General features: G+C 43.2%; 5 protein-coding genes across 11 annotated transcripts; 3 read left to right on the top strand and 2 right to left on the bottom strand.

Moving 5' to 3' along the window:
* Positions 1 to 169: 169 nt before the first annotated feature.
* On the bottom strand, positions 170 to 2,081 carry h3f3d (H3 histone, family 3D). Its single transcript, XM_029455533.1, has 4 exons — positions 1,987 to 2,081; positions 1,077 to 1,219; positions 737 to 890; positions 170 to 648 (listed from the first exon to the last, which is right to left on the bottom strand). The coding sequence occupies exons 2-4, from the start codon at positions 1,202 to 1,204 to the stop codon at positions 520 to 522; spliced, it is 411 nt and encodes a 136-aa protein (XP_029311393.1). The 5' UTR covers positions 1,205 to 1,219; positions 1,987 to 2,081; the 3' UTR covers positions 170 to 519.
* A 374-nt stretch (positions 2,082 to 2,455) lies between these two features.
* Positions 2,456 to 6,348, top strand: c19h8orf33 (chromosome 19 C8orf33 homolog). Of its 3 annotated transcripts, none has more exons than XM_029455525.1 (6): positions 2,456 to 2,500; positions 3,840 to 3,957; positions 4,650 to 5,074; positions 5,154 to 5,244; positions 5,769 to 5,915; positions 6,040 to 6,348. In XM_029455525.1, the coding sequence occupies exons 1-6, from the start codon at positions 2,468 to 2,470 to the stop codon at positions 6,252 to 6,254; spliced, it is 1,029 nt and encodes a 342-aa protein (XP_029311385.1). In that variant the 5' UTR covers positions 2,456 to 2,467; the 3' UTR covers positions 6,255 to 6,348. The 3 variants fall into 3 exon arrangements, with proteins under 3 accessions (XP_029311385.1, XP_029311382.1, XP_029311386.1); XM_029455522.1 differs by lacking the exon at positions 2,456 to 2,500 and adding an exon at positions 4,014 to 4,100 and having other exon boundaries at positions 3,557 to 3,914; XM_029455526.1 differs by lacking the exon at positions 2,456 to 2,500 and having other exon boundaries at positions 3,872 to 4,100.
* Positions 6,349 to 7,251: 903 nt separating this feature from the next.
* Positions 7,252 to 12,068, top strand: anks3 (ankyrin repeat and sterile alpha motif domain containing 3). Of its 4 annotated transcripts, none has more exons than XM_029455520.1 (16): positions 7,252 to 7,330; positions 8,108 to 8,305; positions 8,386 to 8,584; positions 9,038 to 9,159; positions 9,232 to 9,313; positions 9,408 to 9,525; positions 9,609 to 9,758; positions 9,846 to 9,971; positions 10,120 to 10,232; positions 10,319 to 10,465; positions 10,595 to 10,719; positions 10,797 to 10,938; positions 11,059 to 11,308; positions 11,496 to 11,567; positions 11,653 to 11,745; positions 11,861 to 12,068. In XM_029455520.1, exons 2-15 carry the CDS (start codon positions 8,139 to 8,141, stop codon positions 11,733 to 11,735), a joined length of 1,896 nt encoding a protein of 631 aa, XP_029311380.1. In that variant the 5' UTR covers positions 7,252 to 7,330; positions 8,108 to 8,138; the 3' UTR covers positions 11,736 to 11,745; positions 11,861 to 12,068. The 4 variants fall into 4 exon arrangements, with proteins under 4 accessions (XP_029311380.1, XP_029311377.1, XP_029311379.1 ...); XM_029455517.1 differs by having other exon boundaries at positions 8,091 to 8,305; XM_029455519.1 differs by having other exon boundaries at positions 8,091 to 8,305; positions 11,853 to 12,068.
* Positions 12,069 to 13,443: 1,375 nt separating this feature from the next.
* wdr24 (WD repeat domain 24) lies at positions 13,444 to 19,153 on the bottom strand. Of its 2 annotated transcripts, none has more exons than XM_029455515.1 (11): positions 19,034 to 19,153; positions 17,756 to 17,834; positions 17,062 to 17,546; positions 16,776 to 16,953; positions 15,968 to 16,640; positions 15,638 to 15,750; positions 15,431 to 15,558; positions 15,218 to 15,322; positions 14,774 to 15,111; positions 14,312 to 14,496; positions 13,444 to 13,961 (listed from the first exon to the last, which is right to left on the bottom strand). In XM_029455515.1, the coding sequence occupies exons 3-11, from the start codon at positions 17,540 to 17,542 to the stop codon at positions 13,793 to 13,795; spliced, it is 2,370 nt and encodes a 789-aa protein (XP_029311375.1). In that variant the 5' UTR covers positions 17,543 to 17,546; positions 17,756 to 17,834; positions 19,034 to 19,153; the 3' UTR covers positions 13,444 to 13,792. The 2 variants fall into 2 exon arrangements, with proteins under 2 accessions (XP_029311375.1, XP_029311376.1); XM_029455516.1 differs by lacking the exon at positions 19,034 to 19,153 and adding an exon at positions 18,648 to 18,666.
* Positions 19,097 to 21,410, top strand: LOC115024180 (uncharacterized). The gene is made up of 5 exons (XM_029455530.1): positions 19,097 to 19,446; positions 19,883 to 19,976; positions 20,157 to 20,316; positions 20,403 to 20,555; positions 21,071 to 21,410. Exons 1-5 carry the CDS (start codon positions 19,322 to 19,324, stop codon positions 21,244 to 21,246), a joined length of 708 nt encoding a protein of 235 aa, XP_029311390.1. The 5' UTR covers positions 19,097 to 19,321; the 3' UTR covers positions 21,247 to 21,410.
* The last annotated feature ends 51 nt before the right edge of the window (positions 21,411 to 21,461 follow it).

The following is a 21,461-nucleotide window of genomic DNA, read 5'->3' as shown; positions in this document are numbered from 1 at the left end:
ATTTATTCTATGTACGGGGATTTTGAATTTACACAACTGTCATAGCGATGTCAACTTGGCTCACATGCCCCTGCCAATTTGTTTTGGCGGGAAATACTCAATTTACAGCATTAATCTAGTGAGTGTAAAAAAAAAAAAAAAAATACAAAAAAATATATCACACCATGAATTTGAGGTAGCGGAAAGTTTATTTACAGCACAACAAGAAACCCTATGACATGCACACACAGGATTAAACCCAAAAAAAAGTACAGATTCTAAAATAGTTTAGCAAACCTGAGAAAGACAGTTGAATAATTTGTTTTACAGCATTTACAGATTTAGAGCTGTATTCTACAGTGAAGAGGACAGTTTGAGAAAGTAAAGAGTGAAATGAAGAAAATAAGACAGTACAAGGAAAACATGCCCAAAACTACAAATTAGGTGGTACACATGCTGGTAATAGTTCCAAGATTTACAAAACAAACCCCCGGTCAATCCCACCCACCCCCCACTAAAAAGATAAAATACACAAGTCCTTTATGCACGCTCTCCTCTAATTCGCCTGGCCAGCTGAATGTCCTTGGGCATGATGGTGACTCTCTTTGCGTGAATGGCGCACAGGTTGGTGTCCTCAAACAGTCCAACCAAGTAGGCCTCACTGGCTTCCTACATGGAGAGAAGAAAAAGTTAACAAAGAGCTGGAAGAACATAACTTACTAGTAAACCAGATTTGTAAGATAAAGCTCCATCTCACCTGCAGAGCACCAATAGCTGCACTCTGGAAACGCAGATCTGTCTTGAAATCTTGAGCGATTTCCCTCACAAGACGCTGAAAGGGCAGCTTCCTGATGAGCAGCTCAGTGGACTTCTGGTACCGGCGGATCTCACGCAGAGCAACAGTACCAGGCCTATGACAAATTAAGAAAATGTAACACTTTGACTAAAAAGACACCCCCTGATCACTAGTTTGTCAGAAATAAGTGTGTAGAGTTACTTGTTGTCCTAATATAACATACAACAACAGACTGCAATCACAATAGCATTGCTAACACCACTACTAACCCAGAAACCTGAGCAATCATGAACATGTGTACCTGTATCTGTGGGGCTTCTTCACGCCGCCGGTGGATGGCGCGCTTTTCCTGGCAGCTTTGGTGGCCAGCTGCTTCCTAGGCGCCTTTCCTCCGGTGGATTTACGAGCGGTCTGCTTGGTACGAGCCATACTTCACCTGCAGGTCTGGAAACAACAAGAGGCCAACAATGATTTAAAATGAGTAAATAACGTTACTGTCCAATTGCAATAATCTTTACTGTACCGAATGGCTGCCCTTTTGAATCATAAGAACACTGTAGCAACTGCAACATGACACTTGTTTATATCCTGGTTTGAAAATAAACATTTCCTGATACATTTCCAGAATAACGTTACTACAAAAACAACAATTAGCAACGTAAACGTTTTGTTGGCGGCAGCTTAAATTTGTCAGGGGACTCTTAAATTGACAGGTGTTTGTATAAGCTCCGTCAATTCACCGATGATTTTAATTAAACAAAACAAGCCTCTAAAGCCGCGCCACCATTAAGCTCTTGGACCCACACACGTTTCTTTGCTGTCGTTAGTGAGCAAATTTAAAGCTAGCCTCAACCGTTGCAAAATGGCGCCAGCTAGCTACTGCTAGCTTATCAATATAAAAAGACACCGACAGTCACCTAAGCTAATTTGACAAATAATAATTCGAGTGAAGTAGACCACCAAGTTTAAATTGCAATAACACAGGTTTCTTAGTAAGTCAAGTATGAACAGAGTATCTCCAATGCAGATAACATTTAGTTATTCGTTTGGCTATTGCGCGCGCCGTTTTGTTGTCAAGTGAGATTAACGCTGGTCCAACCGTATTTTAACGTTTTTAAACGACCTGGAAATCAAAGCGCACCATATAGTTGGTGACCATCAACACATAATGTAAAACAACACAATAATAATAGTTACCGCTTTCACGTTACCTTTTGTGTTTATTTTTCCGGTAACTAGTACGTCGTTGTTGGGCGTCGGTTGTCTACACTGACCGGGGGGAAGCAGGAGGTGGTATTTATAGTCTGGGAGGAGCGCGCTTGAAGCCTCGTCTCTGAGGCAACGTGATTGGTCAAAACTCAAATCCCTGACGGAATGTGATTAGTGGAGGGAAGAAGGAGAATCACTGCCTCTGATCGAGAAGTGCCTTATTTTGGTTGACCCATGGTGTCGAGTCTCGACATGTTTTTACATTAATTTATGAAACAGAACATGCTTATTCTTAGTCTGTGCAGGCATGGAATTATCTTTTGGTTCTACAACTTTAGGATTAATCAATTTATCTTTCAAAGTGTGGCGCTCACCGAGCTCAAATTCCTTTATTTTCTTTAAATGGAGCGAAAGGGGACACTTGTGCCCTTTTAAACAACGGATTTGTTATGTTATTTGAAGAAATGCATACCTTAAACTCCGATGATGGGATGGGAAACGCGTGGTCAACGGCAGGTGATGATGGAAAGGGGATAAATTATAATTGCCAAGATATTCTGTTTGGGATGCAGTTTTACTTGCACACCCTCAGCCTCTAGCACAAGTCTGCTGTTTTGAGTCCATATAACTATATTTGGCTATATTCTGAAAAGAAAACAAAGAGTCTATAAAAAGAATAAATTAAACAAAATAAAAACTCATCATAGACCTGTTTTAACCAAATGAAAAAAACCAAGTGTATTTTGTTTTTGGTAAACCAACCCAAGCACTGTATATAAGCATTGGTAGTTTAACCAAATCTCTATATTTCAACAAATGGCTGAGAAAAACCATAAGGCATTGTGTAAAGACCAGAGTTAGTACAAAGCACCACAAACTAATTCAGTATCATGCTTCTGTTGAGATAACCTGGGTGGATAATGTTGCTTCAATACATCCCCATTGCTCAACATCTGTTTGGGTAACACCACTGACTGTTTTGTGATCTTCAAGCATTAGGCAACCGACTTTGGACACAAACAGTCTGTTCCTTTGTGCCTGTGTTCAAAGAAAAAGGGTTCAGCTGGAAGCTGATACAGAGAGCACCCAGCCACCAACAGCCTGGTGACAAATTCAAATGACCCTTTTCCTGTTACCCCCCAAGTCATCTTTGTTAGCATACAGTCAGAGGTGGAAGAAGTACTCAATTCTGTTACTTAAAAGTAGCAATACCAAAGTGTAGAAATACTTCTACAAATAAAAGTCATGCAATCAAAACTTTACTTAAAAGTACAAAAGTAATAACATCAGAATATACTTTACAGAAGTAAAAGGTTTTTATTATTTCAGAATCATATATATTATATTACTAGATTATAATTATTGATACATTAATGAGTACATCGCTGTTATGTAACAGCTGGTAAATGTGAAGCTTATTTTTGACTTTATATACTATTGGACAGCTGAACTTAGAATAATATATTAACATGTGTTAGTTGATTTTATATTTCTGATTAACAACCTAAATCTAAAGTGCTTCAAAATTGTACTTGAGTACTTAGTTACATTTCGCCCGTGCAAACAGCAATTACAGCTTTTTTATGATTGAAAATGTGTTTATCTGGTTTACTGTTGTCATCTTTATTTTGCTTACACCTGTTTTTGTGTTTATGTATTCTCTCGTACCTCACTTTTGTTTTATTTTTTGTTTTTCAGGCTGTAAAAATTAGAAAGCTAGAAATTACAGCATATACACATTTTCACATTTATTTGCAATTTAATCCGTGGTGCACTTTATTCCTATATACCACTTTTCCTCGTCTTTGTTTATGTTTCATCATTAAAAACATTGTCTCGTCACTAACTGAGCCAGGAGAACACCAGCAAGCGGAACGACTCGCGTTGGGTAAATATTACCAGACGGACCTATTCTCGGGTGACACCTATGGTAAATTTGTTAACACATATGATTTCACGGAAAAGAAATAGAGGTATTTTACAAATGTTTGCTAAAAACTTGAGCCTGTTCTGTTATTTATCCCCGAAGCGTCGAGATTTATATTCAGGCACCTTTCAGCTGAAACCTGCAAGACAGGAAGAATCAGCATGACCGAGCACAGGCTGCTGTTTATAGGTACATTATGACTTCACTATGACTTCATTACACATCTTACACATCTTACACATCTTACACATCTTACACATCTTACACAGCTGCAGCTAAATGCATTTCCTGCCAGCCTTACTGTATTGTATAGGCACGTGTGTGCGGTATATTATATGCTGCATCTGTGGAAGAAAATGGGGATTAAAGCTCATTAATTTTGTTCAATACTCTGCTTTACTCTGGTATTAATAATGCATTTCTTTATTTATAATCTCTTATTTATACTATTCTTGTAGTTTAACACACTTAATCATAATCCTATTTTCAGCATTATTATTATATACACTGTTGTATATTGTAGTATGTATTTTTATTTTACTTTTTACGTATTTCTTAGTTCTATTTTTCCATATTGTAGTATAATGCACATATATGTACATACTTATTCCATCCAACGTTACACATTTGTATGTATCTGTTACAACTAAAGATTGAATATGTTTTGAGGTAATTAATGCAATCAAAAGTCCCCAGAGGTTAATTATCCTAATGTTTGTTTGTTTGTTCATTCAACAGATATTGAACCGAAGACAAACAGCTCTGCTCCTGCCGACCACAGTGGCAATACCTTTAAATTTGACTTCCTCTCTGACACCTCTCCAGCACTTCAGGAGAAAACATCTCCATCAAACGGCACTGAACCAGCAGCCCGCCGCATATCCTTCACAGGACAAGGCTCTGGATTCACCTTTGACTTTCAAGTTCCTGCTGTGGAAAACATGGAGACGACAGACATCCCAGACACTTCCACTCCGGCCAGCCAAAAATGTGTCCAAGAGGAAAAGCCTCTCCCGTCGCAGGAGGTCAACTCTCCACCTGAGCAATTAAAAGCAAAGAAGAAGAAGAAGAAATCTGGAAAGAAAAAGCCCACAGATGGCACCGAGGCACAGCAGACGGCAAGTTCAGCAGAGGGGAATCAAGGAGGCGATGACACAGAGCTGGTCAGTATGAAATGATTTCCTATAAAGTGATCGTGGTGGGTGTCTGTTGATTCGTTGATTTGACGTGACTGTGTTTCAGAGTGCAGAGGAGCAGCTGAACAGACAGCTGGACTGGTGCATCGAGAAGCTGGAATCGGGAATGAGGTCCCAGAAGGGCACACCGAAACTGAGTATGACATTTACCTTCCACTTCATCTTCATCTGACCTGGTCACACAAAGTATGATTACTCTGAGCATGTGCTGAGGTACACAGGTGAAGCCGCGTGTGAACAAAAACATATCTTACTATGTAATAATAATAATAATAATATTAATAATGTATTTGTAAACCCCATTTTATATAAGAAATGCAGCAAAAAGTGCTTTACAATAAGGTCGAAGTACACATTAAATAAACTCGAAAACAGGAATAGAATGCTATAATTAATGTAAAATAAGATGCAGAATAAAACGCACTGAATCAAGATTAAAAATATGAAATCAGTACGACATATGCACAATGCCCATATACACCAATAACGCTGCAGCATCAAATGGTCTCTATTCTCTACTCTTATTTTCTATATTATTATTAAAAAAAAAACTACTTTTCCCGATGGACACAGATTCTTTGTAGTATTCCAAAGGGAGGTAAATGCGCACGTGTAGCGTATCTAGATACAGCACACGTGTTATTAACATTTTCTCCCCCAGAGGAGGAAACCTCTCGCGCCCTGAAGACTCTACGAAGCTCCAAAGCGCCTCTGGCCAAGAAGAGGCAGGTGATGAGAGCCATGACTGGAGATTACAGGAAAAAAATGGACGAGGACAAGAGCAAGCAGTACAAACTCATTCAGAGCGGTGAGTGGATTGCAGCTGTAGAACGATTTGAAAAGTAAAAATGACTCCTGAACTCTGAAAGAACTTTGAGTTTAGAAGTTCAGTCCAAGTGTTGTTAATTGAGATATTTCTCAAATCCCAACAGAACTTGCATCAACTCAGGTCAAAGTTGTGTCAGATCCTCCAAAGAAGTCTGTTTTTCACCGTAAAGCTGACGCCAAAACCCCGACATCAGACAGAGAGGAGAACCTGGAGCAAACTGAAGCCCAGGATAAAGATCTGAAAGCACTGACGCAGAAGGAGACGTCAGATTTTGCCTTCACTCCATCAAAGGAGGAGTTTCACTTCAACTTTCTCTGATTTGTAACCTGAAGACACGTTTCACCATACATCATTTTAAACTGTGACTGTAGGCTGCATTGGAGTTAATGCGAGAAAAATAAAAACATTTAAATACTAAATAAAGTATTTTTTTAATATGTGTGTGTACTTGTAATATTATAACAAAGTTTCATCAGCAGCTACTACATTGAGGTCAATCCACAGGTGAGTTTGGTTTTTGATCTGGTTTTAAAAAATAATTCTGCTTTTATACTTGTCAAACCTGTAATGGTGTAGTTAGTAAGTGGCAGTCTGAATAATAAATGATCTATTGATAATGTCACCCACCCAAACACATTTGCTATTGAGGAAATGACGAACGTGCGTATACTTGTGACCCTTCGCAGGTCTTAGTGAGCACTCCAACCAAAGTGCAATTTCTTATTCTCATTTGAAGGTTTTTTTTAGCAGCATGAGAAAGTGAAAGTGTCCAGTATTTAAAATCTGTAACTTAAATAGATAGAGATTACTGTAACAAATGTTATTTTATTTCTTATCCCTGGTCTGCTAACCCCTCAGATTATTTAAGGATCCTAACCCTCGAGCTTGGAACAACCAGTGATAAATCAGGGTTACATAGATTCAAGGTTTAAATAGCTTCCCTATTTTTTAAATATAGGATTGATTTAAGTATATGTGATTTACTATTCAAAAATTAAAAAGGATGGTTTATGATTGGAAAATGTAGATTTCTGATTAGGAAAGTACTCTTTTTTTTAGTATTTTTTAGGACAAAAGGAAGTAAAAAAAAAAGCCAAACAATACATTTTCATAGGAATGGGAACATTTAGAATCACCAGTTGACAAAAGGCGCAGTCCACATCTATTTCCTTTTTATATCTTCGTAAAAAATACCTTGGACAGATAAAAATAATGAATGATTTTGAAAGCATAAGCTATTATATAAATAAAACGTATATGAAAAAGTTAAGCAGTATATTTTAGACCGGAAAGGGCGGGGCATGTTTCAAGACGAGCCCAATTGAGTGTGACACACAAAACAAAAAAGTTTCAGCCGCTGAGAAAACAAACTAACGCTAAATTACTTGTTGATTGTAAGTTTTTAATTATTGACATTCGGCTTTACAATGCTATATTAATTTGTTTAGTTTGTAGAACTTGTTTTATCCGTAGTTTATGAGGTAGCTGTGTGGTAGGGAGAAGTTTAACGGGAAAGCTAACATTGAGCTAGCTAAAGAGTAAAGTTAGAAGCTGTAGCTAACAGGCACTAAAGAGAAAGAAGAGCACAGAGGATGGACAACATGTCCCATTTAAGCAAGGGGGGAATTAAAGAAGGCACTGGCTATAAGAGGAAATATGTTACAGCCTGTTGAAACGTTTAAATATGGATGAACTGAAGAAGTTGCCTATTATTTAATAAAGTAACACTATGGGAAGAGGATCCCAGTGAGTTGGAAGGAAGGGACAATTATTCCGATTACAAAACACACAGGAAAGATGTCAGTAAGAAGGCAAACTTGATGTTTATTGATGTGACACCACCCGTCTGTAAACTGATGGTTAATGAGAGGCCAATGCACTTCTTTGATAGCAGAGGTATGATGGCTTTGTACCAAAAAGGATTCAGGAGAAGAAGGAGCACGATGGATCCATCCAGTGTTGTGTCTCGAGGATGAGATTAGAAAAGCAGTACATATTACTTGTATTAGTAAATACAGAGAGAGTGTGTTATGTTGTGTTGTAGTGAGATGTGTTGCTGGAGCCGAAGGGGAATTTTTCAATTTGGTTATGAACAATTAAGATTAAAATAGGGTCTTTTTACAAACGTTTTCCATCCTTAATTTTGGTGCTCAGGCCACGTTTGTTTTTAGGTGTGTGGAGAGACGAGTGAAGAGGTGGAAAATGTCTGAGCTCAGTGATGAAGCCAGTGAATCAGAGCAACTAGGTGCCAGCCTCTCCCTGTGGCTGGGTGACTCCCTGGTGCGGCCCGAGGAGCTGGACGTCCCTCTGGACCTCCACACCGCCTGCTCCATCGGCCAGTACGACGTGGTGGCAGAGTGCATCAAAAAGTGGGTGCTTGTTGATCCTCAGCCTTTTGTGGGACTTTTCACTGTGTGTATTTGTAACTAGTGATCGTGTGTCTTCTCAGACGTGAAGTGGATCTGAATGGAAAGAACATTGGAGGATGGACCCCACTGATGTATGCGTCCTACATCGGCCATGACAACATTGCAAATCTCCTGCTGGAGGCGGGTGTGAATGTAAATGCTACCACTGCCAAAGGATTGACCCCATTGATACTGGCAGCAAGCTGTGGGAACGAAAGTATCGCATACTTTCTGCTTCAGGTACAAAATAGCTCTGTCAGCTCATGCCATGGTCTGAAATCCAAAGCACACACACAACCGTTTTATTCATGAATGCAACAGGGTCACTCTTCAGTGACACAATGAAACCATGCAGTGATTGGATTGTTTGTTGCTGAAAAGCATTGCATTCATAGAAATGTCATTAGATAATTAAACCCAGGAAATAGTAAGAAAACACCGTCATAAATGCCTTGTTGCTGTTTGGTAGATTACTCTCAAAACCCAGATGTTTGCTTTGAATGTACCAACCAGGTACATTTAATAAACATAGCAGTGAAAGTATAATATTCTATACGTCTGTCGGAGAACTTTAAGGTCGAGATGCTCGATCATAGAGATGGAAGAAGACAGTTGTGGTTATTTTCTTGATAAGGTGTTAGATTTATTGTTCTATGAGTATGAAAGACTTTCTGTTTTTAATCACCCCAAAAGCAAGGTGCTGAGTTGGAGCTGAAGGACTCTCGAGGATGGACCGCTCTGTTCCACTGCACGAGCACGGGCCACCAGCAGATGGTCCGGTTCCTGCTGGATAACAACGCTGACGCCAGTGTCAAGTGAGTGTCTTCATTTATCCCCAAATTACTGCAACACTCCATTCAGATTATTACTCTTACTTTCATCCACAGGGAGCCAGGGTCTGGCTTCACTACCCTGATGGAGGCTGCTGCTTCTGGACATGAAATCATTGTTCAGTACCTGCTTGATCACGTGAGTCGGTTACATTTGACGATGGCCGATGACGTTTCACGAAGAAGATTATGCCTCATTAACCTGACGTCCGTTTTGCTTGAATAATTTCCAGAAAGTTAAAATAGATGACCGCAACGCTAAAGGAGAGACGGCCCGTGCCCTCGCCATGCTGTACGGCTATACCAAGATCGTCAGCCTTATTGACTCGCGCTCCCCAAGGATCAAACCAGGTACTTGTTGAAACTGCTGAGCTGTTGTCGCTATCAGTGTCTTTTAGTTCCTGAATTTCTTTCTGTGTGGTCCAACTTGTCAGGACACTTTGAAGACCTGAGCTCATCTGAGGACTCGGACAGTGCACCCCCGCGGATAAGGCCGAGCCGAAACCGAGCTAAAGGCGTTAGCATCCACGACGGGCCCCAGGCCATCGACAAGTTCCGAGTAGAAGGCACCAGCAAACTGTGTGGTAGTGTCACATAAGATATCCTGTATCCATACTGGTCACATATTAAAAATAAAGTGGATCTAGTTGATCTAGCTTTTCTCCTCACAGAGCCTCCTGCAGCGCCGCCTGGCCACATGGCGTTTCGTGATATCGGTGAACAGAGTGAGGGAATGCGCTACCGCGACGTGACCTCGCCCATCAACGAGCTGGACGGCCAAAGCAACAGCAGCAGAGGTGAGAGGCACGCGATTACCAGCGTGTTGTGACATCTGAACAACATTACTGACATGGCTACACGTGTCTTTGGAAGAAATACTGTAACGTCCTCAGCTACACTGGGTGTCTGCCAAAAACAATTCAATATTTCACGATACCGCCACAGATGACAGTCCATTCTTTGACAACGACATGCCCACCATGAAGAGCAGCAGCAGCAGCGAGGGTCTGCCCCAGGTGATCGACCTCAGCTGGGAGGGCTCAGTGGAGAGTAACGAGGTGAGAGAGCACGGCGACCCCGCTGACTTGGAGTCAGACAGCAGATTTAGTTTAGTTATCTCTATGTGTCCCTTTCTCTCCACCAGGACTCTGACCAGAGCAAAAAGAGCATCTCCCGCAGAGTAAATAAGAGCCATCACTCAAAAGGCAAGAGTCGCCATGGAAACAACGATACAGGAAACTGTGGGATGATCCCACATATCAGTCTTCCTCCCTCCTACACTGGTCCAAAGGTGTGTGTGTGTGTGTGTGTGTGTGTGTGACTATTTCTCACTGCTAATTTTACTTTTGGTTTATGAAAATAACCTTGGTGTGTGATTTATGTTCTTCTGGACTGTCTTGGGTCTGAAACCTTCCTGTAGGATCTGACAGAGTTCCTGGAACAAATCGGCTTCTCGAAGTATCTCCCCGTACTTGAGGAACAAGACATCGACCTGCGGATATTCCTCACCCTGACTGAAAACGATCTCAAAGAAATAGGGATCACGTAAGAGGCCCTTTCATTCACTGCAGCACGTACAGGGCTTTGTTTTATGAGAGGCTGACAACGTTCTCGCTCTGCAGATTGTTTGGACCCAAGCGTAGGATGGCCTCGGCTATTGCAAGGTGGCACAGCAGTGCTCGACCACCGGGCGACGCTCTGGAACAGGCTTACGCTGACAAGCTGGAAGCTGAGATGCAGGAGATGGCCATCCAGCTACACAAAGTAACTACACACACACACACACACACACACACACACACACACACAGTAACCGCCGTACAAATGTTTCACGTTTCGTGACCTAACTGAAAACCTTTTGCCCACATTTAACTAACTCTGTAGCACTGTGAGGAGGCGGAGAGCCTGCAGAGCCAGGTGTCTCAGGAGAAGGAGCTGCGTACCGTGATGGAGGGATGTCTGATGGAGGACAAGATGGCATGGAGGAGGGTCCACGCGGAGCTGGTAGAGAACCACCGGCTGACTCAGGACATGAACGCCACACAGGCCAAGTCCAAGGCCTGCAGCGCTGACCTGCTCTCCTGCTTCACATCAGAGGGGAATAGCAGCTCTGGCGTGGATGATCAAACAAAAGGCGAGTTGAGGTGTCCTGTGCAGGATAACATAACTATCCTGTGCTGGATAGTTTGTAGCTTCAAAGCTTTATTTATAACTTTGTCATTCACATTTTTTAATCAACATTCAAATGCAAGAAAGCCTCAGTAGAAGCTTTGAATGTAAAAACAAAACTTTACATTTTGCGATTTGACTTGCTGTTGCAGCCGCAGATGGTCTGACTCGCTCCAGTGTTGCAGAGCTGCTACAGAAGCTGGATTCCTACGAAGAAGAACTGTGTAAGTGTAATACTCTGTGAGCCTTTGGGTTTTGTGTCGTCAGTGACGTCTTTAACGCTGGTGTCCACTTGTTTCATCATCACAGCGGGGACCCTGCAAACTGTGCTCCAGAGTCTGAGGCGACTGAGTGCCCCGGAAAAAGTGTCAGATAGCTGGGAGCGGCCTTAAACTTTGACAGGTGAGTCATTACAACAAACTCTCAACAGGTGCTGGAAGAGTTCTGCGACAACGGAAATAAACTGTTGATTCTTTTATTTCAAGAGGCTTTTTTTTTTTTTTTTTTAAACCAATATTCGACGGAGGGTGATCTAACCACCCTGAAATGAGAGAAGGCCAAAGACGAGGCCGGACCAGAGCGGCTCGGAGAGGGAATCAGCTGACCTGCTGCTCTCCGGGATTGGCGGATGGACCAGAGCTCGCCAGATGTGGACAAGTCCAAGGGTGACGGCAGCTACTGCAGGGAAATGACAAACCTGAGCTGTTGTAAGACTCGAGGAGGAGGAGGAGGAGGAGGAGGAGGAGGAGGAGGAGGAGGAGGAGGAGGAGGAGGAGGAGGAGGAGGAGGAGGAGGAGGAGGAGGAGGAGGAGGAGTTTCTGAAAGGCTGTGCTCTCTTCTTACATGAAATGTGGTTAAATGTTCCCGCCACAAGAGGAAGAAGTACATCTTTAAAGTAAGGAGCTTAAAGAGGTTCTGCAGTCGGACTTTATTTGAATGAAATCTTATTTGTATGCTGTTTAATAATAATAATGTCCTGCTGAATGAATTTGTGTGAAACCTGTACGTTTATTATTTACAGCAATACAATGAAGTGGTTAGTATATCATTCAATGAGATCTTTATTACCCTGAAATTCTCCCAAGTCGTTAACATGCCTCCTGTTCTTGGTTGTGTTTGGACCGGAATTAAAATGTTGTTGCCTGAACGTAGAAGGTGGTCATTTTTATATTTGTTTTAAATGGAGAATATCTGCAGATTTAATGGAAGTTCCACTATTGATGTTGGCAGAGCCGGTGAAATAACAAGTGGTTGTGACACATTGTGGTCAAAATGATCATGAACGGCGGGACGACTGTAGATTTGTTAAAGGGAAAGATGGTAACCACTAGAAACGATGATTACTGTACCAGTGATATGTGAAGCTGTGTCAAACACACAGAAAAGGTGCACTAATAAAACACAACCGGTGTTGAGAGTCGCAGGACTGATAGAAGTCACAAGGGTCTGCCGGTAAAACTGAGGTTCACCTGGACAGATGTCGTCTCTGTTGGTTTCTACACTTATCTGTTGTGCATCTCACCAGTAGTGAGCTGCACCGAGCGGCACACTGAGCGGCACACCGAGCGGCACACCGAGCGGCACACATCGTGTCCAGCTGCTGGACTTCAGGCTAGAGACGTTGGCGGGTTGCTGGGCCCAAGAGAGTAAAGTGTCGTTGGGGGAAAATGACTAAGCAGTTTCTCTCACTAAGGTGCCCTCAAGCAACCTTTTTAATTTTTTTATCCCGACTGCTCCACTGGAGCTGCTCAGCAGACCAAAGTAGATGAAGCGGGCAGCTGCCAGGTGTGAAACTGCAGCTGAATGAAGCTCAGTGCAAATTACAACGACCTGGATTCAGTCTACAGAGACGTTTTCACTGATGGGAAGTTAAAGGGATAGTTTGGAAGCGGGGTTGTTTGCGGTACTTATCCATAGTCAGTGTTTGACCTACAGACGGCAGGTCGACGAGTACGGATCCACTAAAGTCACAATAACACAAACTAACCGATGAAGGCAGCGATTAACCAGCAACCTGTGTTCCAAACATCCAAACTATCCCTTTAAGCTATTTTCTGTTGACTACAGTGGACACAACAGACTGCACTGATCCAGCACGACTTCAAGTGTATTGCTTTATTGTGTTGTGTGAATAGAGAGCTACTTCTCATATAAATTAATTCATTATCTACAGTCCTTCAAAATAAGATATAGCATTATGTACAAACATTAACAATCAGATGAACAGACAATTCTTCCTGTACAGCTTTTTTACCGAGTGTGAATTAACAAAAAATATTGTAATATTCTTTGAATATCTATCATAACATCTGCGTATATACAAATGGCTTTAAAAAGACGAATGTTGAACGGCTGTCCAGGAGAGCACGTATAAACCTCTTCATCATCAGACCTTTGACTCCGGGGCCATGTCGAGGAATGAAGACGTCCCACAGAGGCTGCGACGGGCTCAGGTGTACTCACACAGGTGGCCGCAGCCAGCAGGGCAGTGGGCGCTGCTCTTGAGCCAGTTCATTATGTGCTCCAGATGTCCACCGTGGTTGCAGCCCTGACACCACACAAACAGTCCCTTCACCACATGGTGGCACACGGCACACACACTGGCACACTGGTGGCACCTAGAGGAGAGACGCAGGGCATTAGTCAGAGCGCCGCTCGTGTCAGAATTACATAAACACTCAGTGTACTGTACAGAGGTGGCGTTTAAACGCTCAGATGTTGTTAGTGTGCAATGATAGAACTGAACTTCTTTATGTTTCGGACTTTTGGTCACACAACTCGTGCAGCACAATCCAAGCCTCGTTGATCCAGTAGTGTGTGTGTGCTCAGTATTTCCCAAACACGTTTACGCAAAAGCGTTGTCCTACATTCAACAAGACTTTTCTTCGCTTTTGGATTCTTCGTTCAACAACACGGGGTGAAGTATGAATAGTCCAGTACCCGACACGCTCCACCAAACATTTCATACCTGTCACAAATCCAGCCCTTGTTGTTCATTGGTCGCTTGCAGTTGCTGCAGTTGATGTGCAGCGTTGTCGACGTCTGGTTCAGGCAGGTGATGGCGCTGCACGTACTCAACTTGATGACCTCATTGGAAACGTTCCACAACTCGAATCGCTGCAGCAGGTCTATGTAGGACATGTACCAATGCTCCTGAAACAGAAACACAACTGGCTCAGGATTTAAGTCTTCAAAATGTCGACATTTAAGACTTGGGTCTAGTCCTGAACACGTACGCTGTTTTCAACTTATACATAAGGACTAAAGAATCCCTAAACTTCGCTGGGTGTTTCCATTTCACATGAATGATGTGGAGTTATTGTGTCAAACATCAAACAGGGTCCATCAGATATTCAATATCAGCTTGAAGACCAAAAAACTCTTTAAGTTCTCGACCTTTAAATACTTGAATGCAGTTTTTCTATCTGACCTGCGTGAGGTCGTCGATCTCCTTACGGATCCGTTCCCCAAGGACGATGAGCACAGACACGGCCATCTGCACGTCGCCTTGCTCGGCGTAGTAGCTCAGCATCTCCCGCACAATGGGACAGAAGAAGCTGGCAGGTAGATGTGGGCTGAACAGCGGCTGGGAGATGGAGATGAGCGAGAAGGACTCGATGGGAGTCAGACAAGTGACTTCTGCCTCGTTGCCGCTGACGTGCGGGGAGTCGGCTTTGTCCTGCTGAAGGTGCTCCGGAGCAGAGGGGTTATCCATGATCTCGTGGCGCAGCTGGAAGGCCTCCTGGGGCAGCGTGTACTCTTGCTCTTCTGTTGTGACAAAAGGCGCAGAGATAATATTAGACAAAAGAGCGCTGAGCATGGAGGCTGGTATAAATAGTCACTGAGGTAAGCAGCTCTCAGAGACGGGACTGACCCGTTTGGTTGTCATGCTCCATAGAGTAGAGGTCGTCGTCATCTAACTCGGCATCACCGAACATGTACTCCGCCTGGCCCTCGCTGCCCTCCGTCTCCTCGTTTTCTGAAGGGGAAAATCGAAAGAATGGCTTATTTATTAGTCTTGAATCAAATACAAAACGACGTAAGGACAAACAGATGAGCCTCAGGGAGTTCAAATGGCCACTCTCACCTTCATTATTAATGCTGATGTGCGAGTTCCCAGGCTCCAGGTGGATGTTGTCCTGCCTGCTCTCACCTTTACTGCGCTCCAGTCGGCTCTCCGTGCCCATCCCTGAACTAATTTCCTTCATGTTGAAACTGAAAGCATAATGTACGGCAGCATTAGACGATGACTGGTTACTGTTGTTGACATGCGACTCTGAAAGAGGTGGTTTACCTGTTCATTAAAGGCAAGGTGCCCAGTTTACTGAGGCTGTGGTTCAGACCGGGAGTGGTGGGGTTTGCTGGGTCAGAGAACATGATTCTCAACATGGTCCACGTTGTGGAAACCTTTGTGTCAAAGAAAACAAGACATTTTTACACCAAACGACTTCTACTGATCGCCAGTCATCAGTAGAATAATTGATAATAAAAATGTCAGCCCTAGCCCTGTCATTATTTTAATACGTTATTATAAATCATATTATGTCAAGGTTCAATTTGAATTGACAAAATTCTTATTCAAACCCTAACTGGACAGATTTGTTCCTGTGTCGATCGGTCTGACCTGAGGTCTCTTGAGCTCCCGGGCCACCTTGGCATTGTGATCACACAGCTCGGCAAACGGCTTCCCACAGAGGAGGTAGAGTTGTGCCGTCTTGACAAACCAGTCCATGCGGTTACTGTCCAAGTCTGTCTCAAAGACGCTAAGGGCGCTGGACACGTGGGCAAACTGTTCTGTTGGGTCGGGCTTCTTGAAGAAAAAGATGGGGTAGCGGCGGTCGCCTCCGGGGTAAGGCTTTCTGTTGGCGTCACTGCTGATCAGACTCTCCTTGGCCGCGAAGGCCAAGTCACCGAACAGTCCGAAGCACAGACCCTCTGGGTTGGCCTTGTCCACGGGACGAGTGGCGTCCTTGAACATGTGTTGGTACAGCGTGCTGTCCTTCGAGCCGGAGAGCAGAAAATGAGGGTCGTGTTGGTGGCGCCACACGATACCAGTGGTCACATCCTTGTGTTCCTCAAAGGTAGCGAAGGGAATGAAAGGTCTGCGGACGTCCCACACGTAGATGTTGTGATCCACCATCATGGAGCAGGTGGCTAAGTGAAACTTCTTCTCAGGCCGCCACTTGACCCGCGCCACCGAGGCGATCGTCTGGACACAGTAGATCTCCTTGGCCCGGGTAGTCGTCATGTCCCACACTTTCACCATCTTGTCCCTGCCGCCAGTGGCTAACCATCCCCTAAAATAGAAATAAATTGAGAACTCCATTAACGAATGACAATAATAAAAAAACGGGACTAATGGCAAGTGACGTAAAGTAGTAAACCCAACACCTTTAGAAAGGGGGGTTGGTTTGTGTCACGCTTTATTTTACCTGTCATCAGGGTGCCAGTCGCAGCAGAACACGGGGCCAGTATGGGCGGTGAACATTCGCTCGTAGCGGTCTGGCCGCCTGATGTCCCACAGCTGGACGTTGCCATTCTCAAAGGATGCAGCAAATGTGAAATAATCCTTCATGCTGAACTGGACGTCCCTTACACTCTCTGACTGACCTGGAAGAAAGGGAGTGGGGGGGGGGGGACAAGCAGGATATTAAGTGATAAGAACCACAAATATAGTTCACACAGAAGCTTAGAAAACAGTGGAACACGTGAACGTACCTGAGAAAGTGCTGACGGACTCCTTCTTGCGCAGGTCGAAGCACTTCATGAAGCCGTCCTGCGAGCCACTTAGCAGCATGTAAACCTCTGTGGGGTGGAAGCACACCTTGTTGACGGTGCGTTTGTGCTCAGTAAACAGCTGGTCCTGCTTGTTACGGGAGGGTTTCCCCAGGTTCCAGGTGACCACCGCCCCATTGGTGGCAGCCGTGGCCAGCAGGTTCTCCTCCATCTGGTGCCACATGACATCTGCACAGCTGAAGTTGAGAGACGGTTTGCGGCCGACGCGTAGATTCAGCTTCTCCACAAACTGCTCCTCCTCCAGCGCGTAGATCTTGAAGATGTTGCGGCCAGCTACCACCACCTGCGTGGCGTCACGGCACACGCTGATGGCGTTGGCAGGAGCGTCCAGGTGGCAGAACATAGTTCGGCCACTGATGGCACTGCTGCCGAGGGCTGTGGTAACCCGTGACATCTTCTCCATGTTCCTGGAGCAGACAACAGTGATTTCACTTGAGCTTACAGACAATAAAAGTGACAAGATGCATCAGGTGAACTGAAAGAAATATGAGCAAAATGTTAAATGTTTTCAAGGCAGTTAATAAAAACACCAGAAGATGGCACTGTGGGATGTTAGATCTATACAGTACTTGGTGTAGAGGGCAGTATGTACGAAATAAATCAATTTAAAACTTACTCGTTCAAGAACTGCCGGTCTTGTCAATGTCTGCAGCAGCACAGAGTCCTCTTCATGTGCTCCCATGAGAGCCAATTTACTAGTGAGAGCAACACACAGCATATTATCATCTCGGTTTATAGTTACGACCATGATCAAAATGTACTTTTTACACTTTTGCCACAAAGACATGGAACACTGATGTAGTGTTAGCATCTCGTAGGTAACGAAATGTGCATATAATGGTTGACAGTCACCTGCCTGCTTGAGATCAACTCTATGTTCCCAGGACATGTGTGTCTCTTGATATAAACTAATATTGTAAGTGATTGGTAAGGGCTGTCTTCGCAGCTCAAATTGCAAAAGAACAGATGGAAATTAATGTTTAAAATGTAGTGAATGGTAAAAACCCCTCTATTTTTGGGTTTTGGACTGACAAAACAAGACCTGTATAGAAGCTAGGGTGAACATTTTATAGACCAATAGATTAATCTCAAACATAATTGACAGATTAATCAATAATAAAGATTGTTAGTTGCAGTCCTACTGTGGAGATATACATGTCAAAAGTCCAGAAAACAGTCTTTCCCACAAATTTGAGGGCGTATTAAGGAGTAACATCAGTAGACTATGAACTGTTTTAAACATATTGACCCTGGGAAATATACATTGAACCTTTGACCTAGGGGTAAACATTGAAAGCTTCTAAGTCTCCTCAACACTGTCAGGTGTCCATTCTGTTTGTTTACTTCTGTCTCGTCTGTGTGAAGCATTGCTGCGTGGAGGTTTGAGTTAATCACCTTCTACCTCGTGCTGGTTATTGATTAATAGCTGCTCTGTGCTCACGTGAAGATATGATGATGATGGTGAAAGACAAAACAAGCGATCCCAAGAGTGGAGCCTCATTACTCACCCCGCAGACATGTGCATTAACACTATTCACACCGGCTAGTTACCTAATGTTACACATCCCTGGTTTCGTGCTTAAGTGGCGATTCTTCCATAATAGGGTTAAATTGGAGATGTGTGAGCTCCTTCATGGTGTTAAGGTGTTTGTGGGTGTGTTGTTGGCTACAAATAGCTAAACTCGCTGTGCAGTGTTTGCACCATAAACATGACAGGAATGTGATGCTAATGCTAGCTGGCTAAGCTAGCTACCGAGCACTTTTGCAAAGACGAAACGCGCACGATACAAGTTTTACAAATATATCAGACAACTAGATAAATATCAAAAATATAATCCTAATGGGTGACAGTGTATTTGCTAAATCAGTAACAAAGTATTTTAGGGGGACAAACCTTCTGAAACTGTTGCTCACTGCTTGAGGCACCGGAAGTAGTATTTAGCTCTGTCTTCTCGCGGGAATTCTGTATCTCGTGACGGAAGCATCGTCACGAGATACAACTCATTCGGAGTTTTCTGCAGATTATCGGATCTTTTGCGTTTTGTTTTAGCTGTAAACGCGGCGTTTGTTGAATCAAAGCGAGGCAGTTTAAGGTGTGACAATCACACATGACACATCGATGTAGAATAGAGGTTTTATAAACGGATTTGTTTGCAGCTGATGGTGTGAGCTCTCTGTTGACATGAGTACTCTGTTTGCCTGTGAGGATCCAGCCACATGGAGGAGTGTGTATGGGAAATACTGGGATGTAGTGGAGGCTAAGAGCAAAGGCAAGAAACCTGGAAAGCTGCTGAACCTTGAGAAGTGGTAAATACATTTTTCTGCATTTCTCAGCTGATCCAAGAGGCTTTAACAGTTTGTTTAGTCGAATAAGTAGGAACACTTCATCCTTCAATTTATCACAAACATTAAAAATCAACACATCTGGAGATGCATGGTTTTCACTGTCATGCACAGTCTATCACGTCTTCAAATGTCTTTTGTACAACCAAAATTTAAAATACCCCAAAATAATTGGTCTATAATTATATATGATAAGGAAAAAGCAGGAAATCCTCTGATTTGAAAGGCTGGAATAAAAAATGTCACTTTCTGCTTGGAAAAATGCTTTAAACGATTTAATGTCATCAAAAATATTTGCAGATTAGTTTTCTGTTGATCGATTAATCGACTAATAGTTTCAGCTCTAAAGTTTGACCTTTGAGATTAAATGCAACTGACCTGTGTGTGTATCTGTGGTCAGGTACCAAGAGAAGCTGCCCACACTCATTTCAAGTCGACCTGACAAACATGTCACTCAGTCGGAGCTGGTGAAACTGATGGAGTGGAAGCTCACTGTAAGTGGCACCTTCACATGAAATCATAATAATCCCCAAGGAACTGCAACACACCCACAACAACAGATTTTGTCAGCAAATAATCCTTCAATCATATTGTACAGCTCTGAAGAGCCACGAAAAAGAGGCTAAAAGTGCATCCGCTGTGTCCTTGAGTGGGCTCCGTGTGCTTTTCTGCAGAGAGGGAAGTTCAGGCCGAGGCTGCAGCAGCTGGTCGCTTCCAACAGCGAGGACACTGTAGAGAAATGTTCCAGAAAGGCGTTCAGCCTCCTGCCCGATGTGCAGGCAGCGATTGCAGAGCTCAGCTCCCTGAAAGGAGTCGGCCCAGCAACGGCTTCAGGTTAGCACAGCGTCTCTATTCTGTTCCTGAAGACACTGTATCCAATCTGTGTGTTGGCTCGGGGCTGACTGTCCGTTTTGTTCCAGCTGTGTTGGCGGCAGGAGCTCCAGAACAGGCTGCATTCATGTCAGACGAAGCCATGGAGAGTGTACCGGGACTAAAGCCCATCCTGTACACTGCCAAGCACTACGCTCTCTACCTGGGCAAAATGGTCGAGCACACTGAAAAACTAAACAAAGGTGAGTTTATGACGGGGACACGAGGGGGTGGTGGGTGCACCTGTGTTCTGTGATACTACACAATAACACTATTAGTTTATAGAGAGACTTGCTTAGTGTCTCCAGGGTCCAAACAAATCAGCAGCGCTCAGTTTCTATGCACCACACGTCTGAAAACAAACTCCCCGAAAACAACTTTGTTCTTGTAAATCAACGCTTTAACCCTTTCTGTTTGCCACTGCCTTTTATTAGATTTAATTTGGGACTGTTCATTAATATTTTGCACTGCGCTGTAACTCTTAAATTAGTTGTATTCAAACTTTTATAGTGCTTATAATTGTCGTTCAACTTTGAATCAAAGGAAATTTAATGCGGCTTTTTTTTAACCTTTTCAAGAGAAAACTACTTTTAATGTATTTAGTATTTTAAATAACTCTGATATATAAAAATAATTAATTAATTAATAATTAATTAGTGTGAAAAGCTCAATGAAATCTACTTTAAATCTGATGTCCGGTCTGCCCTCTGCTCCTCAGTGGATCCCCAGCAGGACTGGACGCCCCACAGGCTGGAGCTGTGTTTGTGGGCGTTGACCGCAGCCAAACAGCAGCAGCTCCCACTTCTAAAGGATGTTGACGTGAAGGCCAGCTGTGTGGCGGAGACGTGCTCCGACGCTGCCCAGAGACCAACGAAGAAGATCAAAACAAGATAAAAAATGATTTGCATTAAACGTGCTTTAATGTTGTTTTTGTGAAATAATAAAGTCTTTATATAGAAGCTTTTTTTTTGTAGAACTCATGGGGTTAAGTTCACAAAAGCCTTCAACCACACTTTCCAGTTATGATATGATGATACAGAATAATGTAGTTCATACAGCTGGACTCCAGAGTGACGACGATGATCAGGCCTGAAGCATCATTTAATCTG

This window comes from Cottoperca gobio, chromosome 19 (assembly GCF_900634415.1).
Source record: "Cottoperca gobio chromosome 19, fCotGob3.1, whole genome shotgun sequence".
Taxonomy (NCBI): domain Eukaryota; kingdom Metazoa; phylum Chordata; class Actinopteri; order Perciformes; family Bovichtidae; genus Cottoperca; species Cottoperca gobio.
The sequence above is the reverse complement of the archived record's forward strand: the minus strand, read 5'-3'. Positions and strand labels throughout refer to the sequence as shown.